At 45.7% G+C, this 15813-nt stretch overlaps 1 protein-coding gene across 1 annotated transcript in view; it reads left to right on the forward strand.

Moving 5' to 3' along the window:
- The first annotated feature begins 6202 nt into the window (after positions 1 to 6202).
- The window catches only part of CMTM4 (CKLF like MARVEL transmembrane domain containing 4), a 61267-nt gene continuing 51656 nt past the window's right edge, over positions 6203 to 15813 (forward strand). Inside the window, exon 1 of the mRNA XM_082369097.1 lies at positions 6203 to 6601. Within this exon, the coding sequence (XP_082225223.1) occupies positions 6416 to 6601 (186 nt within the window). The 5' untranslated portion in view covers positions 6203 to 6415. The remainder of the gene's footprint in view (positions 6602 to 15813) is intronic.

Here is a 15813-nt window from a genome sequence, read left to right on the forward strand (position 1 = left end):
GGTCCCGTGCCCACCCTGAGCCAATCTAGGGTGGAAGAGAACCATGATTGGTCATTCTCAGGTCAGGTGCCGACTCTTCCTAGGTGGGCATCACTTGGGAGGAGGAAGGCAGGTGTTGGAGTAGAAGAGGAGCAGCCCCAGAACAAGGAGGGCTGCTGTTATTAAAAGCAGCAGATGGTGCTAGGCAGAGAGAAGCAAGCATGTCTGCTACAGTTCCACAGTTCTTTTCAGAGAGCCTTGAGGTCCCAGGATGTGGCTCGGTGCCTGGCACAGGGGGGTGGGCCATCAGCAAATGTTTGGTGTATGTACGTTGCCTCCTGGCTACCTGGGCAGCTCCCAGAGGCTCACAGGCTAGTTTAGCCAGCCCAGGCCGGCATGGCCACGGGTATCGGAGGTGAGTGTAGGCAGTGTCCACATTCCCTTGTAGCCACACTTTCTGCCTTCTTCCCCAGAAAGCCATTCCCCATCCCCTGCCCTGGGAAGAGAAGGCGGAGGAGGGCAGCCAGGGAGAAGCCAGGCAGCTGCTGAGCAGGCGAATCTTCCCCTGAATCAAGTGCCAGCAGGGTTTGGAGGCAGCGGGAACAACAAACTGGGGTCCCACGGAGGGTGGGATTCCACTGGAGGCCCCGGTAAGGGGCGCAGATGGTTTGGCCCGGGGTTGTCCTTGGTCATAGGAACCGAAGGAATGTCAAACTGGAAAATCCCGGCGAGCACTATTTTTAGAGATGACTTGGAGAGCATTTTTCCGGCTAAAGGGACAAGTTCTTTCAGAAGCAGCAGTTAACTCTAACCCCTGAACCGCTCCCGCCTGGAATCTGCCCAGGCCCGGCCCCTCCCTCCAGGCTCGTGGGAACACTGCGGGAGGAGGAGAGGGACATTTGCTCCTTTCAAACACAAAAAGAGGTTGTTTGTTTTCTCACATCTTTGACTACAGTCCTCAGACATTAGGAGTTTATACCAGTACCTTTCTTTAAAAGGCCCTTTAAAGGTAGAGAATCATTTCAGACCAAAGCTGTTAGTCTTGAAACATTAAACATGATTTTCTTGGATGTTTGGTCCATGCTTAACATTGATAGTTGTTCGTGATAAACTCAGTCTTCCCACTGCATGCTTTATGCTTGCGATGTTCTCCTTAACTACCGCTGTCTATATTTTTGTGTTTGAAGTAGGAGTCTCTAGGGACCTCCTAATTACTGAGCTTATTAAAAGTAGTAGATGAGCGCTATTGCTTAATTGAAGTTACAGGAAAAGCAGCCCTACCCCCAACACTAATGGGTGCCCTGGGGAGGGGCCTCAGTAAGAAACAAAGTGAAACTGGAACCTCTTCCCTCCTCACCGTTATCAGGCACCGCCTCCAGGGACAGAACACGCAGGGACCCCAGTTTGGGAAGGTGTTTTGCTCCCAGCCCTTCATGGAATTCAGATTCTAAAGTCCTTGTAGGACCAATGCTTTATGGAATCAGTGTGCTTGGAGAGGAGGGCTAGAGTGGGGAATCATCCCCCAGGCTTGGAGGTGGTTGACCTTCGGCTAAATGAGAGGCTGAGAGACTTGGGAAGAGGCCAGGCCCGATGTAGGTGAAGCGGCATATACTGGGGCATAGCGTGTATCTAAGGATGCTATACTCTGAGCAGTTTTTTTTCAGGATGAGTTCAGGAACTGAGATAAGAATCAGCATTATGGTTGCTGGCAGAGCCTATCCACTGGCAACAATGAACAAAGTAGCATCTGGTTTCTTCATCAGTCTTGTCTGAGTCTGGTTTCCTTGAGTCAGCCCTGGATATGTGGACCAGACCCTGGAAGCCAGGGACCTGAGGGCTACCCACTTCTCTGTCATTTATCATCCTCATTTTGTCTTCACTTGTAGACACCTGGAGGCACAGCTATAGCCACAGACTCATGCTGTATTACAACTGAACACTTGAGGAAGGCACAATACCAAGTTTTATCTACTCTTAATATGTGGGATTCCCAATAACACCCGTTGAAGTCTGTGAACTTCTGTTAAAAACTAGAAGTAAACATTTCGAGTCTGTCCCCGGAACTAAAAATAAACGTAGGCTAGTGTCCAGGAACAGGGAACAGTTAACAAGTACTGGAGAGGAGCCTCCAATCTTGCTTCCGCTCAATCTACCTCCTTCGATGAAGCCAAAGAGAGCATTCTAAAAGGAGGCCTCACTGGGCCACTCTCCTGCTTAACACGCTTCAGTCCAGAATCTACCCTCTCATATGGTCCCTGAGGCCCTATAGGGACACCCAAGGCCACCTTTCACCCTTGAATTCTGCACTTGAGCTTCTTCACTGTGCTTTGCTTTCTTGCTTATCTCTTGGCCTTTGCACATGTTGTTCCCTCTTCCGGGAATGCTCGTCTACCAACCCTTACCATCTCTTTGCCTTGCTAACTGCTCTTCCTATTTCAGACCTCAGCGGAAATTCTGACCCACAGACTCAATGAAATCCTTCCTGGAAATTCCCATACCACCATGAACAATACTCAGCACATGCTCTGTTGTATTTACTGGTTTCAATGCTTGGTCTCCATGTCTGTGCTGGCAGGGACTATATCTGACTCTCAAATTCCTTTTTAAAAAAATCATTTTAAATTTAGCTTTTATTAAAATTATATGAGCACATAGTTGAGAGAATCAAATAGTTCTACAAGGCCTATAACCCCCATTACATATCCTGCTGCCCAGAATTGACATTTTTAAACTTTTAACCAATTATTTTTATATTTACACACACATATATATATATATATATATATATATATTTTTTTTTTTTTTTTTGCCTCACCACGTGGCATGTGGGATCTTAGTTCCTCGACCAGGGATCGAACCCGTGCCCCCTGCACTGGAAGCGAAGAGTCTTAACCACTGAACCGCCAGGGAAGTCCCTTTACCTTTATATTTTTAATTAACATGCATATACTGCTTCCTGTTGAGTTTTCAGTTTTAAGCATCTACTGATCTCCCATGATGGATGATGAGTATTCAGGTCTCTTGCCCACCTTCCCCTTCTCCCTATCATACATGCACACATCCTGTCCCTCTATCCTTTCCTCGTAATATGGTCAGGTACTTTTGGTTAGATCCGCACTCATTGTTTACATTGTTATAATTATGCAAATGTTATTCACATGTGATTTAGCATACTTACTTCTTTTCTATATATCATTTTATTTCCTGCAGTTCATCTATGAATATTTGCTTAATTTTCTATGCATTTATCACTAATTTATCTCAAAACTTTCCAGAAACTATGAATCTTTCTTTTCTGTGTATTTAAACACATTCTTAATTTCATCTTGAAGATGTCTCTCGAAGCTCTGGCTGCTCCAATCTGAGCTGGTTAACCCCCAGCCCTGCTGCACAGGGGCCTCTGTCCCCTTCACCACAGGACCCTTATCATCTCTCTCTCTCACCCTTTCCTGGCTCCCAGGTCCTCTGCTTCCTTGGTTTAAATCCTTGTTCTGGTGGTGTCCTCCTCCAGCAGCCTCCTAAGAAGAGACAGAGGGAGTCTTTGCATGTCCCAAAGAGTCTTTCATCAGTCCTCATACCCGATTGATACTCCAGCTGGAACCAGACTTCTAAGTGGGGATCATTTTTCCTCAGGATGTAGAATGGTTTACTCCATTCCCAAAGCTGCTGTGGAAAAGTCTGTTGCCTTTCTGATTCCTGATCCTTTATAATGAAATGTGCTCTGTTCTTCTCTGGAACCTTGAGGATCTTCTCTTTGCCCCCAGTCGTCTGGTGTACCTGGTGCTGGTTCATGTTCACTCATTGTGCTGGCCACTGGTGGGTCTTTTAAATCCAAAACTCATGTCCTTTGGTTCTGGAAAGTGTTACTGAATTTTTTTTTTAATTATTATTTTTTGTTTTCTTCCCTCCATATTCTCTGTTCTAACTTTATTAGAGTGTTATTCTATTATTCTCTTGGACTATACCTCTAATTTTCTTATCTTTTCTCTCATTTTCCATCTCTTTGTCTTTAGGTTCTATTTCCTGTGAGGTTTTCTTTAACTCTTATATTGAATTAAAATTTTTTTGCTTTCATTTTATTTAGTATCCAAGGACACACACACGTAAATATATATAATTTTTAGTATGGTACTCCTGCCCTCAACTGTGCCTAGTGATCCCTAGCTAAGGGGCCCTCTGTTTTACCTTCTCCAGAGAAAAAGATTCCAGTCTTGGGGGATGGTCATGGGTGGGGATCCAGGGATCCATTTGCTTCTTTTCTTTTTTTTTTAATTTAATTAATTAATGTATTTATTTTTGGCTGCCTTGGGTCTTCGTTGCTGCGCGCGGGCTTTCTCTAGTTGCAGTGAGCAGGGGCTACTCTTGTTGCAGTGTGCAGGCTTCTCATTGCGGTGGCTTCTCTTGTGTGGTATGTGGGCTCCGTAGTTGTGGCTCGCGGGCTGTAGAGTGCAGGCTCAATATTTGTGACTCACAGGCTTAGTTGCTCTGCAGCATGTGGGATCTTCCCAGACCAGGGCTCGAACCTGTTGCGTGCATTGGCAGGCGGATTCTTAACCACTGCACCACCAGGGAAGCCCTCCCCATTTGCTTCTTAAAAAGACGTTCATTTGGTCTTTTTTTTTTTTTTTTAAATTCCTGCTTTCACTCCCCACTTCTAGATGTGCTTGGTGCTGCCCATTCCTGAGCCTTTTTTCCTGTGATATGACCTAGGTTGCATTTCAGCCTTCCCCTGTGTTAACTTAGGGTTTAGCTTTCTTGGATCTGCTAAGTTAGTTACCACTTGCCCATTTGCTTTTCTGCTTCCAACATTTTGTTGCCATTGTCTCCTTTCCCATTCTTTGTCCCTGTGGTTTTATGCCCTTAAAAAATGTCCCTGTAACTGTCATTTCACTGGGATTTGGGGAGAAAGCAGAGGCCAGAGCCTGCATCCAACCATTCAACTTATCTTTCATTGGCAACCTCCAGGTCCTAGCATATCCTTTAGCATATAAGTGCCCAATAAATATTTGTGGGCTGAATGGAGTGTTAGAGTTAGTGTCGTTCCCATCTTTGGTAACCAAAAGGTGAGAGCCCTTTAAATTGAGATCTCCTGAGTTATGACATTTACTGCTTCTCACTTCACAAGTTCACAAGCCCATCTGAATTATATACTAGGCAACACTGTGTAGGGAAAAAATTTGGAAGTGAGTGGGCTCTGCCCACCAATTGTGTGGCCTGGGACTACCAGTCTGAAACCTTAGTCTGGTCTTCTGTAAAATGGGAATAACACTTTCAAGTGCCTTCCTCAGTGTCTAAAGCATGGTAAGCTCTAGATATTTGTGGTGTGGAAGAGTTCAATACCAAAGGGACAATTCTTAGAAAGTCGGTGTTTTACTTAAGCTTAAAATTATCCTTCACACTTGAATTGCAAATTGGTCCCTAATTAATGCCCTTCAGTGCAAAAATCTGTGTTTAACCTGCCTTGGTGATTAGACAGACATCGCAAAACCTTTTCAGCTAAGAGAGGAAACTAATGTTAGTCACCGAGGGTCTCCTGTGCGCTAGCTCCCATTCTCGGTCAGGCCGGTGAATCCAGAGCGTACACTGGGAGTTATTCACAAATATTGCTGAGTGTCTGTCTTACAGACCCAGTACTAAGCGACCTCACTCACCCCGACTTCTCACCCCTGTCCCGCTCAGTCCCTGACCTCGGTACTGGTTTGTTGCCCAGTGTGGGAGCCCAGACACTTAGCCCCCTCTTGTCAAACAGTCCAAGTCAGGCCCACCCTGGGCCCCGTACTGTTCCCAGCACGGGGGTCGCACAGCACATCTTGGTCTTCACCGGTAAGTCCCCTGGCCTACCTGAAGAGGACCCCACTTCCTCCAGGGAAGAAACGGAGGTAGCACCCTGGGAAAGCAGCTCCGTGACCCCTAGGTCCGCCTCGACCCTCCGTCAGCCCCCATTCTCTCTGCTCCCCACTACCCCTCTTTCCCGGACCTTGGCCCTCCCTTGCCGCGATCGCCTGGCGCGCAGCCGCGGCCCCGACCCCCGCGCGCACTCAGGTGAGGGCGGAGCCAGAGGCCCTGGCGCCCCGCCCCGCCCTCCGGAGGCCCCGCAGCGCAGGCAGCCACCTCCACCCGCGGGAGCCGCGGAGCGCCGCCGAGCGGCCGGCGGGCGGGCGCTCGCTCCGCCCCCTCCCGGCTGGCCGCGCCGGCTCCCGCCTCCTTCCCTCTCCGCCCGCTCCCGCCTCCCTCCCTTTCCGCTGCCGAGGCGGCGGGAGCCGAGCCCGAGCGGACCGAGCCGCGGCCGCAGCCGGGCGGCGGGCGCAGAGGCGGCGGCGGCAGTGGTGCGGGCAGTTATTCGGCGGCGGCGGCGGCAATGCGGCGGCCCCGCTGATCCCGCTAGCTCCGGGCGCCGGAGGCCAGCCGCGCAAGGCGGCCCGGGCCGGGCGGCAGCATGCGGAGCGGCGAGGAGCTGGACGGCTTCGAGGGCGAGGCCTCGAGCACCTCCATGATCTCGGGCGCCAGCAGTCCGTACCAGCCCACCACCGAGCCGGTGAGCCAGCGCCGCGGGCTGGCTGGCCTGCGTTGCGACCCGGACTACCTGCGCGGCGCGTTCGGCTGCCTCAAGGTCGCCCAAGTGGTAGGTGCCGGGCGGGGCCCCAGGTGCCGGCGGGCGGCCTAGCCGCGCGCCTTCTCTCCCTGCTCCCGCTTCAGGGGGCGCAGGCCCGGCCGGCCTCCACCGCGCACTCGCTTCCCATGGCCCCAGTCCTTGCGCTCCCTCTCCTTCGCTGGGTCCCCGTGCCGCCCTCCCGCCTCCCCTGGGGACTCTGCATTCCCCAGCCCTGCCGCCTCAGGTGTGCGCCTTCTACCTGAACACCTGCCCCCGGGCCTTCGTGTCCACTCCAGCCTTCGCTGTCGCGAGCCTCTTTCACTGTTGGGTTTGGTGGTGCGCGAAACCCGGCGGGGGTCATGCTTTCCCCTGGGTACTGCTGGTCATAGCAACTTGTGTTAGGTTTTCGGGGCCCGCACATCCTCCACTCCTCCGGATGGTCCTCGTTTGTCTCGGCTTCCACCACTGGGGACTGTGGCTCGGTTTTTTCCCCGGCGCCCAGCAGAGTGCTGGGCATATGGTAGACGCTCAAATAAATGTTGAATGGAGGCATGTAGTCTAGATGCATTGGGGGAGCCCAGATCTGCCCAGAGTCTCCAGTTTATGCTGCAGAGGTTTTGTTTGTTTTTTGTTATTTATTTATTTATGGCTGCATTGGGTCTTCGTTGCTGCACGGGGGCTTTCTCTAGTTGCGGCGAGTGGGAGCTACTCTTTGTTGCCGTTCACGGGCTTCTCATTGCGGTGGCTTCTCTTGTTGCGGAGCACGGGCTCCAGGCACTCGGGCTTCAGTAGTGGTGGCACGTGGGCTCGATAGTTGTGGCTCCCGGGCTCTAGAGTGCAGGCTCAGTAGTTGTGGCGCACGGGCTTAGTTGCTCTACGGCATGTGGGATCTTACTGGACCAGGGCTCGAACCAGTGTCCCCTGCATTGGCAGGCGGATTCTTAACCACTGGCCACCAGGGAAGTCCCTGCTGCAGAGGTTTTCATTCCTTCTAATTAGCCCAGAAGATAGAACCGGCATCCCTGAATCCTCCGCCCCAGCACGATGGCTAGCATTGCCCAGTTGGTACCCAGAGTTAAATCACTATGGGAGAGCAGCCAGTTTTGGAGGTAACAGAAACAGAGAACTTTCTTTTGGGCTTGTCTATGGTAGAGCTCATTTCTCAGAATTCTTATTTTTAGCTTTCAGGGTGTTCAGGACAGGGGCCTGTCCCCTCTGCCCCTCTTTTGTGGTTTTCTAACAGGCCTCTTTGGTTTGTTACTTAGCTCTGCTGTGGATAGAGCATACTCCAGTTCAGAAAAAACTGTGTGTCCCGATATCCCCTGACACAGGTAGGCCTTTCTCTGACGCCTGGCAGCAAAACTTTATAGACCTCTCAGCTAGAGAAGCCATTTGCACAGAGCTGCAATGTATGTGCATTTTGTTTCTTCCAAGCATTGGTCTTCTTGTGCTTACTTGAGTACATAGCTCAAGGTTCCTTGGGAATCATTTAATGTGTGGATATCCTTTAAATAAAGGTCTCAGTGTTTGTAAATTGCGGATCATAGACTGTTTTCTCTCTCTCTGGGGTGAAAGGCTTGTTCTGCTGATTGCAGGAGGGTATTTTTGAAGGGCTCTCAGGAAAGACAAACGGAGCAGGTTATTCCTCTCTAGAATTTTAAACTGACCTTATCTGGTAAAGTGGAATGTTCCAAGAGATATATTTGTTCAGTAGTTAGGCATTGCTGTTAGCAAAGTGAATGGAGGAGTGGGGGAGGTGTATAACTGCCTTTAAAAATAGGCAGCTAGCTGATGCTTGAGTACAGCACTGATAATCAGAAGTGAATAAAAGAGCAGGATGGGAGGGAACGTGGGCCCAGGTGGAATTTAGGGCCTTGTTAAGTACCTTGTTTTGTTTACTCTGGACTTTTGAAAGTACATAGAGCTTGCCACTCAAAAGATCTGGTAAAAGAATGAAATCCAGTAGTTTATATAAAATGTTAGATATCACCTCATTGCTGGAATTTTGTCACCTAAAGCCAGAAATGGAAGCCAGTGGTATTTATCACTGCCTTTTCGTAAGGTGCTATTTTTTTTAAAAAAAAAAAAAAAAGCTCTGTTTTTAGAGCTTTACTTTTCATCTGGAAGAACTTTGGGGCCCAGCCCCTAAAATCTCGCCTAACTCTTGTCTTTTGTCTAATCTCTAGAATTTAAACAGCGAGAGGTTATGTTATGTGTGGGTGAGTGAAAGATGGGGACCTGCTTGAAGGGTATGGCAACGTGAAACAGTTCCATGCATTTAGCTTTTCAGCCTTGTTAAAAAAAAAATCAGGGTTTTTAGGGGGAAAAACCGCCACAAAACTTAAAGATATTGGACTCTCAACTTAAACTGGAAAAGAAAACAAGAGTCGTTATGAAGATATTTCTTTTTGTTTTTGGCCATGCCGTGGGGCATCTTAGTTCTCCGACCAGGGGTCAAACCCATGCCCCCTGCCTCGGAAGCATGGAGTCCTGTCCACTGCACCGCCAGGGAAGTCCCTGAAGACATTTCTAAGATGTTATAAAGCTCAGAATCCCATCAAGAAATATGTCTAATATAAATTCTAATTCTGTGGTTTTTGAGAAAAAATTTGACTTTTTTTGGTTTTAGTTTTTAGAGACATTTTTTGTGGTCTGTGGCCTGTTGCCACCTGCAGGTCCTTGCTCCAAGTGTGGTCCGCAGCATTGCCAGCACCTGAGAGCTTGTTAGAAGTGCAGAATCAGAGGCCTCACCCCAGACTTTCTGAATCATAATCTGCAGTTTAGCAAGATCCTCTGGGAGGTTCTCGTGCACATTAAGGTTTGAGACTTACCTTTCCGTATCATTTTAGTGTGAAAACCTTACACAGTACTAGCAATCAGTTCTCTATCAGAACTGTAAATAGTCAACCTCAAGGCTGAGGTTTTTCTGTAAAATGAGCCTATATCTCTCTCAAAGGATTAAGAGAACGAGGTAGTATGTAGAAATTAGCACCTAGTTTATTAGGTGCTTAGTTAGTGTGTAATAAAACGTTAGCTGTCACTGTTGCTAAGTAATACTTCCTGCCTTTAAAGAAACTTGGTGAAAATGCCACCCCAAAATTATAATTACATATTTGAATTAAAGACAGTTTACGTCCTAGTGGTTTAAAAGTTACATCGATATTTTAAATGGAATGCTATTTGATAGTAAAACTAATCTGAAATATTATGGAAATTAATCAGTGCATTTTCATAGATTATATCTTTTTTTAAATTAATTTATTTTTGGCTGCGTTGGGTCTTCGTTGCTGCGCGTGGCCTTTCTCTAGTTGCGGCGAGCCCCCGGGGCTACTCTTCGTTGCGGTGCACGGGCTTCTCACTGTGGTGGCTTCTCTTGTTGCGGAGCACGGGCTCTAGGCGCACGGGCTTCAGTAGTTGTGGCTCGTGGGCTCTAGGGCGCAGGCTCAGTAGTTGTGGCGCACAGGCTTAGTTGCCCCGAGGCATGTGGGCTCAAACCCGTGTCCCCTGCATTGGCAGGCGGATTGTTAACCACTGCGCCACCAGGGAAGTCCTAGATTATATGTTTTAAAAATGAAACTCATACCTATTTCTTTTTTTTTTTAATTAATAGCTACTTTATTTATTTAATTTTTATTTTTGGCTGTGTTGGGTCTTCGTTTCGTGCGAGGGCTTTCTCTAGTTGTGGCAAGCGGGGGCCACTCTTCATCGCGGTGCGCGGGCCTTTCACTATCGCGGCCCCTCCCGTTGCGGGGCACAGGCTCAGCAGCTGTGGCTCACGGGCCCAGTTGCTTCGCGGCATGTGGGATCTTCCCAGACCAGGGCTCGAACCCGTGTCCCCTGCATTAGCAGGCAGATTCTCAACCACTGCGCCACCAGGGAAGCCCCATACCTATTTCTTAGTTGGGGAGAGTATCTCCTGTGGTTATTTCAAACAATATAAATGTACTTTTTGTAGGAAAAGAGTAGGTTTAAGCTATTGATTTAAATACCTTCTTTCTTTTGAATGTGGATTCTGGGAGCACTTATTGGTTTTTAGCTCTCAGACATCATTTAATGAAATAGTTAATGTGGGCCTTTTGTTTATTGTTCTGTTTAGATTTTTTTTCCAAAGCACTTGGTTGAAAGCCGAATTTTGCTCTTGGGATAGGGATGGGGCATACTATCGCTTATACCATGATGTTAGGACAGTGTCAGAAGAGGACAGGACCTAGATGGGACAACTTTCTGAATCACAACAGCAGGCATCATTAATGAGTGCTAACTCTACTGTTATCACCTTTATTTTATGGATGAGAAAGTTAGAGGCACCGAGGTCGTGACTCGTTTAAGGTCACGTGGCTAGTGGTTGGTGGAGCTGGGATTTGAACCCGGGTGGTGTGCTCTTTCGTGCCTCCTGAACACATCATTTTGAGTTGTTCCACAGAGCAGAGGAGACCTTGAGTCCAAGGACATTTCTGAGGTCTTTGTTGCCTGGTGACTTTTAGGTGACTTACGTGCTTGTTACGTGACTTAACAAGGGTTTTGATTTCTCAGTGGCCATTGCGCTGTTCCTAGGCGTGCAGTTCCTGTGTGGTGTCCTGCTCCTCACCTAGCAGACCTGCCACTTTCCGCCTTGAGGGGATGGGCCTTCTCAAAAGAGCCAAGAGCAGAATCACCTTTTAAGTTCTGAAAACACCTCTCAAGGAGCTCTTTTGCTTCAGATCCCTTTCTCTTTTTTTTTCTTTTTTGTCTACATCACTTTTATTTTATTTTATTTTTCGGCTGCGCCCCGTGGCATGTGGGATCTTAGTTCCCCGACCAGGGATCGAACCTGAGTCCCCCGCAGTGGGAGTTCGGAGTCTTAACCACTGGACCACCAGGGAAGTCTCTGGATCCCTTTCTTGAGCCCCTCCCACGCCTGATTGACCTTCTGACATTGCATTGCATTTGTTTAGGACTATTTTTTAAACAAAGTTGGGTAATAGGTGATGTTTAAATTCAAATTTTAGCTCTGCTGATCTCCTTGAAATCTCTTAACCCCATTGTTTCTTGGCTTCCTCAGTAGTAGAATGTGAGTGGTAATGACTGAGCATTTTAGGAATTGTAAGAACTAAAGGGTTAATGTTTGACAGGTGCTTTCTTAGGTAACTCAAAGACAAATGTGAGCGTTTGCATTTCAGGGTTGGGTGATAAGGTATCTTTTATTTGATGGAAACTGTGTCAGTTTTTCATCCCATGCTGGTGAGCACTTCCCTCACCTTTCTGGCTTTCTTGGGCTGTACAGAAGCAGGGCAGGGGTGTGCAGAGAATGGCTGGTGAAGTAGTTTCACTGCGTTGGATTCTCACTTCTACCTTAAGGTGGCTTCTTATAAAACAGTCCCATTTTCCCTTGGGCAGATTGTTATCTTTGGGAGTTGTCTTCCTGGTCAAAAACTTGAAGTCAAATAAATTCTAGCAGAATTTAAGCAAAGATTAAAACCACTCTTAAGTTTTTATGATGATTAAAAATAGTAAAATTATCATCCAAGACCTCAGAAAAGTGTCTAGTACACATCTGTTTTATAAAACCAGACAAAGATTGTTCAAGAAAAGAAAGCTTCAGACCAATCATCCTCATGAACACAGGCACAAAAACCCTCAACGAACTACTAGGAAATCTAGGAAATTGAATCCAGCAATGTTATGTAAAAAGAATAGTACACGGCAATCATTGTGATTTATCCCAGGAAGAAAAGGCTGGTTCAGTCTTCCAAAATCAGGAGATATAATCTGCCATACTAACAGTTTAAAGCACAAAAAGCACTTGATTATGTCAGGGGATGCAGAAAAGAACTTTTGACAAAATTCAACATTCATTCACGATAAATGTAGCCAAGAAGATTAGTAAGATAAGGGAACTGCCTCAACCTGGAAAAGGGCATCTGCCAGAAATCTACAGCTAACATACTTAGTGGTGAAAATACTTTCCCTTTAAGATGGGGAGCAAGGCAGTGAGGTCTGTTCTCACCACATGTCTGTTCTCTCTTCCACATCCTACTGGAAGTGCTAACCAGTGCAAGAAAAATAAATAGAAGGCATTCAGACTGGAAAGAAAGAACAACTGTCCCTATTTGCAGATGGCATGATTGTCTATGTAGACAATCCCATGGAAATCTATAAAAAAGCTCCTAGGACTAATGCGTGAGTCAGCAAGGTGGCAGCATACAAGGTCAACACACAAAAATCAATCATATTTTTATATCCTAGCAATCAATCATTGGAAACTGAAATTGAAAAAAAAAAAAAAAAAAGCAACCCATATCAGTTATGATAGCTCTGAAAAGAATGAAATACTTAGGTCTAAATCTAACAAAACATGTACAGGATCTACATGCTGAAGACTACAAAACACCGGAGGAGGAAATCAAAGACCACTGAAATAAGTGGGCAGACATACTGTGCTCATGGATTGGAAGATTCAATATAGTTATTAAAATATCACTTCTTGGGCTTCCCTCGTGGCGCAGTGGTTGAGAATCCGCCTACCAATGCAGGGGACATGGGTTCGACCCTGGTCCGGAAAAATCCCACATGCCGTGGAGCAACTAAGCCCATGCACCACAACTACCGAGCCTGTGCTCTAGAGCCTGCGAGCCACAACTACTGAGCCTGCGTGCTGCAACTACTGAAGCCCATGCGCCTAGAGCCCATGCTCCGCAACAAGAGAAGTCACCACAGTGAGAAGCCTGCTCGCCGCAACTAGAGAAAGCCCCTGTGCAGCAACGAAGACCCAACGCAGCCAAAAATAAATAAAATAAATATCTATATATAAAAGCTTTTTTAAAAAAAATAAATTAAAAAAAATATGTATCACTTCTCCACAAATTGATCTGTAGGTTTAACATAATCCCAAAATCCCAGCAAGATTTTTTTTAGATAAAGAAGCTGATTCTAAAATTGATATGGAAAAGTTAGGTTAGCCAGGTAGAGGGATGATGAAGGATTGGTTTTGAGGGCAGAGGGAACAACACAACATGAAGATAAAACATGGAGTTTAGGGGGGTGTGTGTGTGTGTTGGGGGGTGGGATGGGGAGGGGCTCTGAGAGTATGGACTTTATGTCTCTTATCACCATGAAACTTTTGGCCAGTTGCTTGTTCACTTCAGGCCGCAAGCAGGTCTCCTTATTTGTAGATCAGGGCTGATGAGAGGGCTGCTGGCGCCCGTGAGCCTTCCATACAAAGTCCTTAGCAAAGTGTCTCTCACATAGAAGTCACACCACCCTGTTAGTACTATCAAATATTTCTGGAATGGTACAAATTGGGAAACTGGGTGACCAAGGGTCAGGGTGGAAGGGAGATTTATTTTTCACTGTATTTGAATTGTATACCACACGCAGATATCTTCTATTCAAAAATTCCCAAAGCATCAGCTGTTACTAGCTCTACCTTAGTATAGATTAACCTTAAAGCTATTATACCAATCATAATCTTTAGTTAACCTTTTATTACTTTACTTACTTTGTAATTTGGAGGCCCTTTTGGGGAGAATGATTTCGATAATACAGTACAGACATCTTGAAGAAACTTGAAGCTTAAAAGTTTTTTCAATCTATTTTCCTGTAAAAAAAAAAAAAAAAAAAGAAGAAGCCTTCTGCACAATTGTGGGTGCTTAATAAATTTGTTGATGCTAATGAAAAAATTTCTCCCATTTGAAAGGAATCTACCCTATAGGCTGGCTACTATAGTTAATAATACTGTATTGCAGTTGTATTGCAATTGAAAGTTGCTAAGAGAATAGATCTGATAAGCTCTCATCACAAGAAAAAAAAATTTTTAAACTATATATGGTGAAGCATGTTAAATAAGACTTATTGTAGTGATAATGTGTATATCATTACTGATACAAATATTGATACATAGAAATACTGAATCATTATGTTGTACACCTAAACTAATGTAATGTTATATTCCAGTTATATCTCAATAAAAAAACCATTGTAACATCGAAGGAAATTAGGGAAAAAATCATAGTCAAATGAAAAGCACTTTGGAATTTTTCCCTTCCAAAGGCTGCATAAGATCCCCTGATCATGGTTTCCAATATTTTGCTATTAGGAAGGATCCTTCAGTAAATGTCCTTCATTCTTCTTTTGAATTGTGACTATTTTTTGTTAAATTTCAGGGAGTGCTATTACTAGATCAAAGGGCAACATCATTACATTTCTGAACATTAAAAAATATATATGGACTTGGTCCTACAACATACGTGAAGGTCTCACTTTATCCCAAGTTAACATTGTGCTTACCCACAAGTACTTACCAGTGGGAAATGCTGAGCTCAGTAAGACCTTCGGGACTCCTCCTGGGTCATAGGGCCAAATTAATTTTTTCTTGGGACGTCCCTGGTGGTCCAGTGGCTAAGACTCCATGCCCCCAATGCAGGGGACCCGGGTTCAATCCTTGGTCAGGGAACTAGATCCCACATGCCGCAACTAAGAGTTCACATGCAGCAGCTAAAAGATCCTGCATGCCATAAGACCCGGTGCAGCCAAAATTAAAAAAATAAAAAATTTCTTTCTTGACAGCCCTGGAAACCTTTGTTCTTTCTTTCTTTTTTAAAAAAAATTAATTATTTTTCTCTCTTCCAGTTTTATTGAGATATATTTGACATAGGCACTGTATAAGTTTAAGGTGTGCAGCATAATGATATGATTTACATACATCATGAAATGATTACCACCATAAGTTTAGTGAACATCCACCATCTCAGATAGATACAAAATTAAAGAAATAGAAAAAAAATTTTTTTTCCTTGTGATGAGAAGAACTCTTAGGATTTACTCGCTTAACTTTCATATATAACAGCAGCAGTGTTAATTATACTCACCGTGTTGTGCATCACATCCCTAGCACTTATTTATCTTGTACCTGGAAGTTTGTACCTTGTGACCACCCTCATCCATCCCCCTCTCCCCTACGTGCCACCTCTGGTAACCACAATTCTGATCTCTTTTTCTATGAGTTTGATGTTGAAGTATAATTGACCTACAACACTACGTTAGTTCTTGTTATACAGCATAGCGATTTGATATTTCTGTACACCTCAAAATGATCATTGTGATGACATTTTATCTTTTCTTTCTTTTTAAAAAATATTTATTTGGCTGGGTTGGATCTTAGTTGCGGCATGCGGGATCTTTCGTTGCGGCACACGGGCTTCTCTCTAGCTGCGGCGCACGGGCCTTCGTTGCCCCATGGCATGTGGGATCTTAGTTCCCCAACC

This window comes from Balaenoptera borealis (assembly GCF_965194805.1).
Source record: "Balaenoptera borealis genome assembly, chromosome: 19".
Classification (NCBI taxonomy): Eukaryota; Metazoa; Chordata; class Mammalia; order Artiodactyla; family Balaenopteridae; genus Balaenoptera; species Balaenoptera borealis.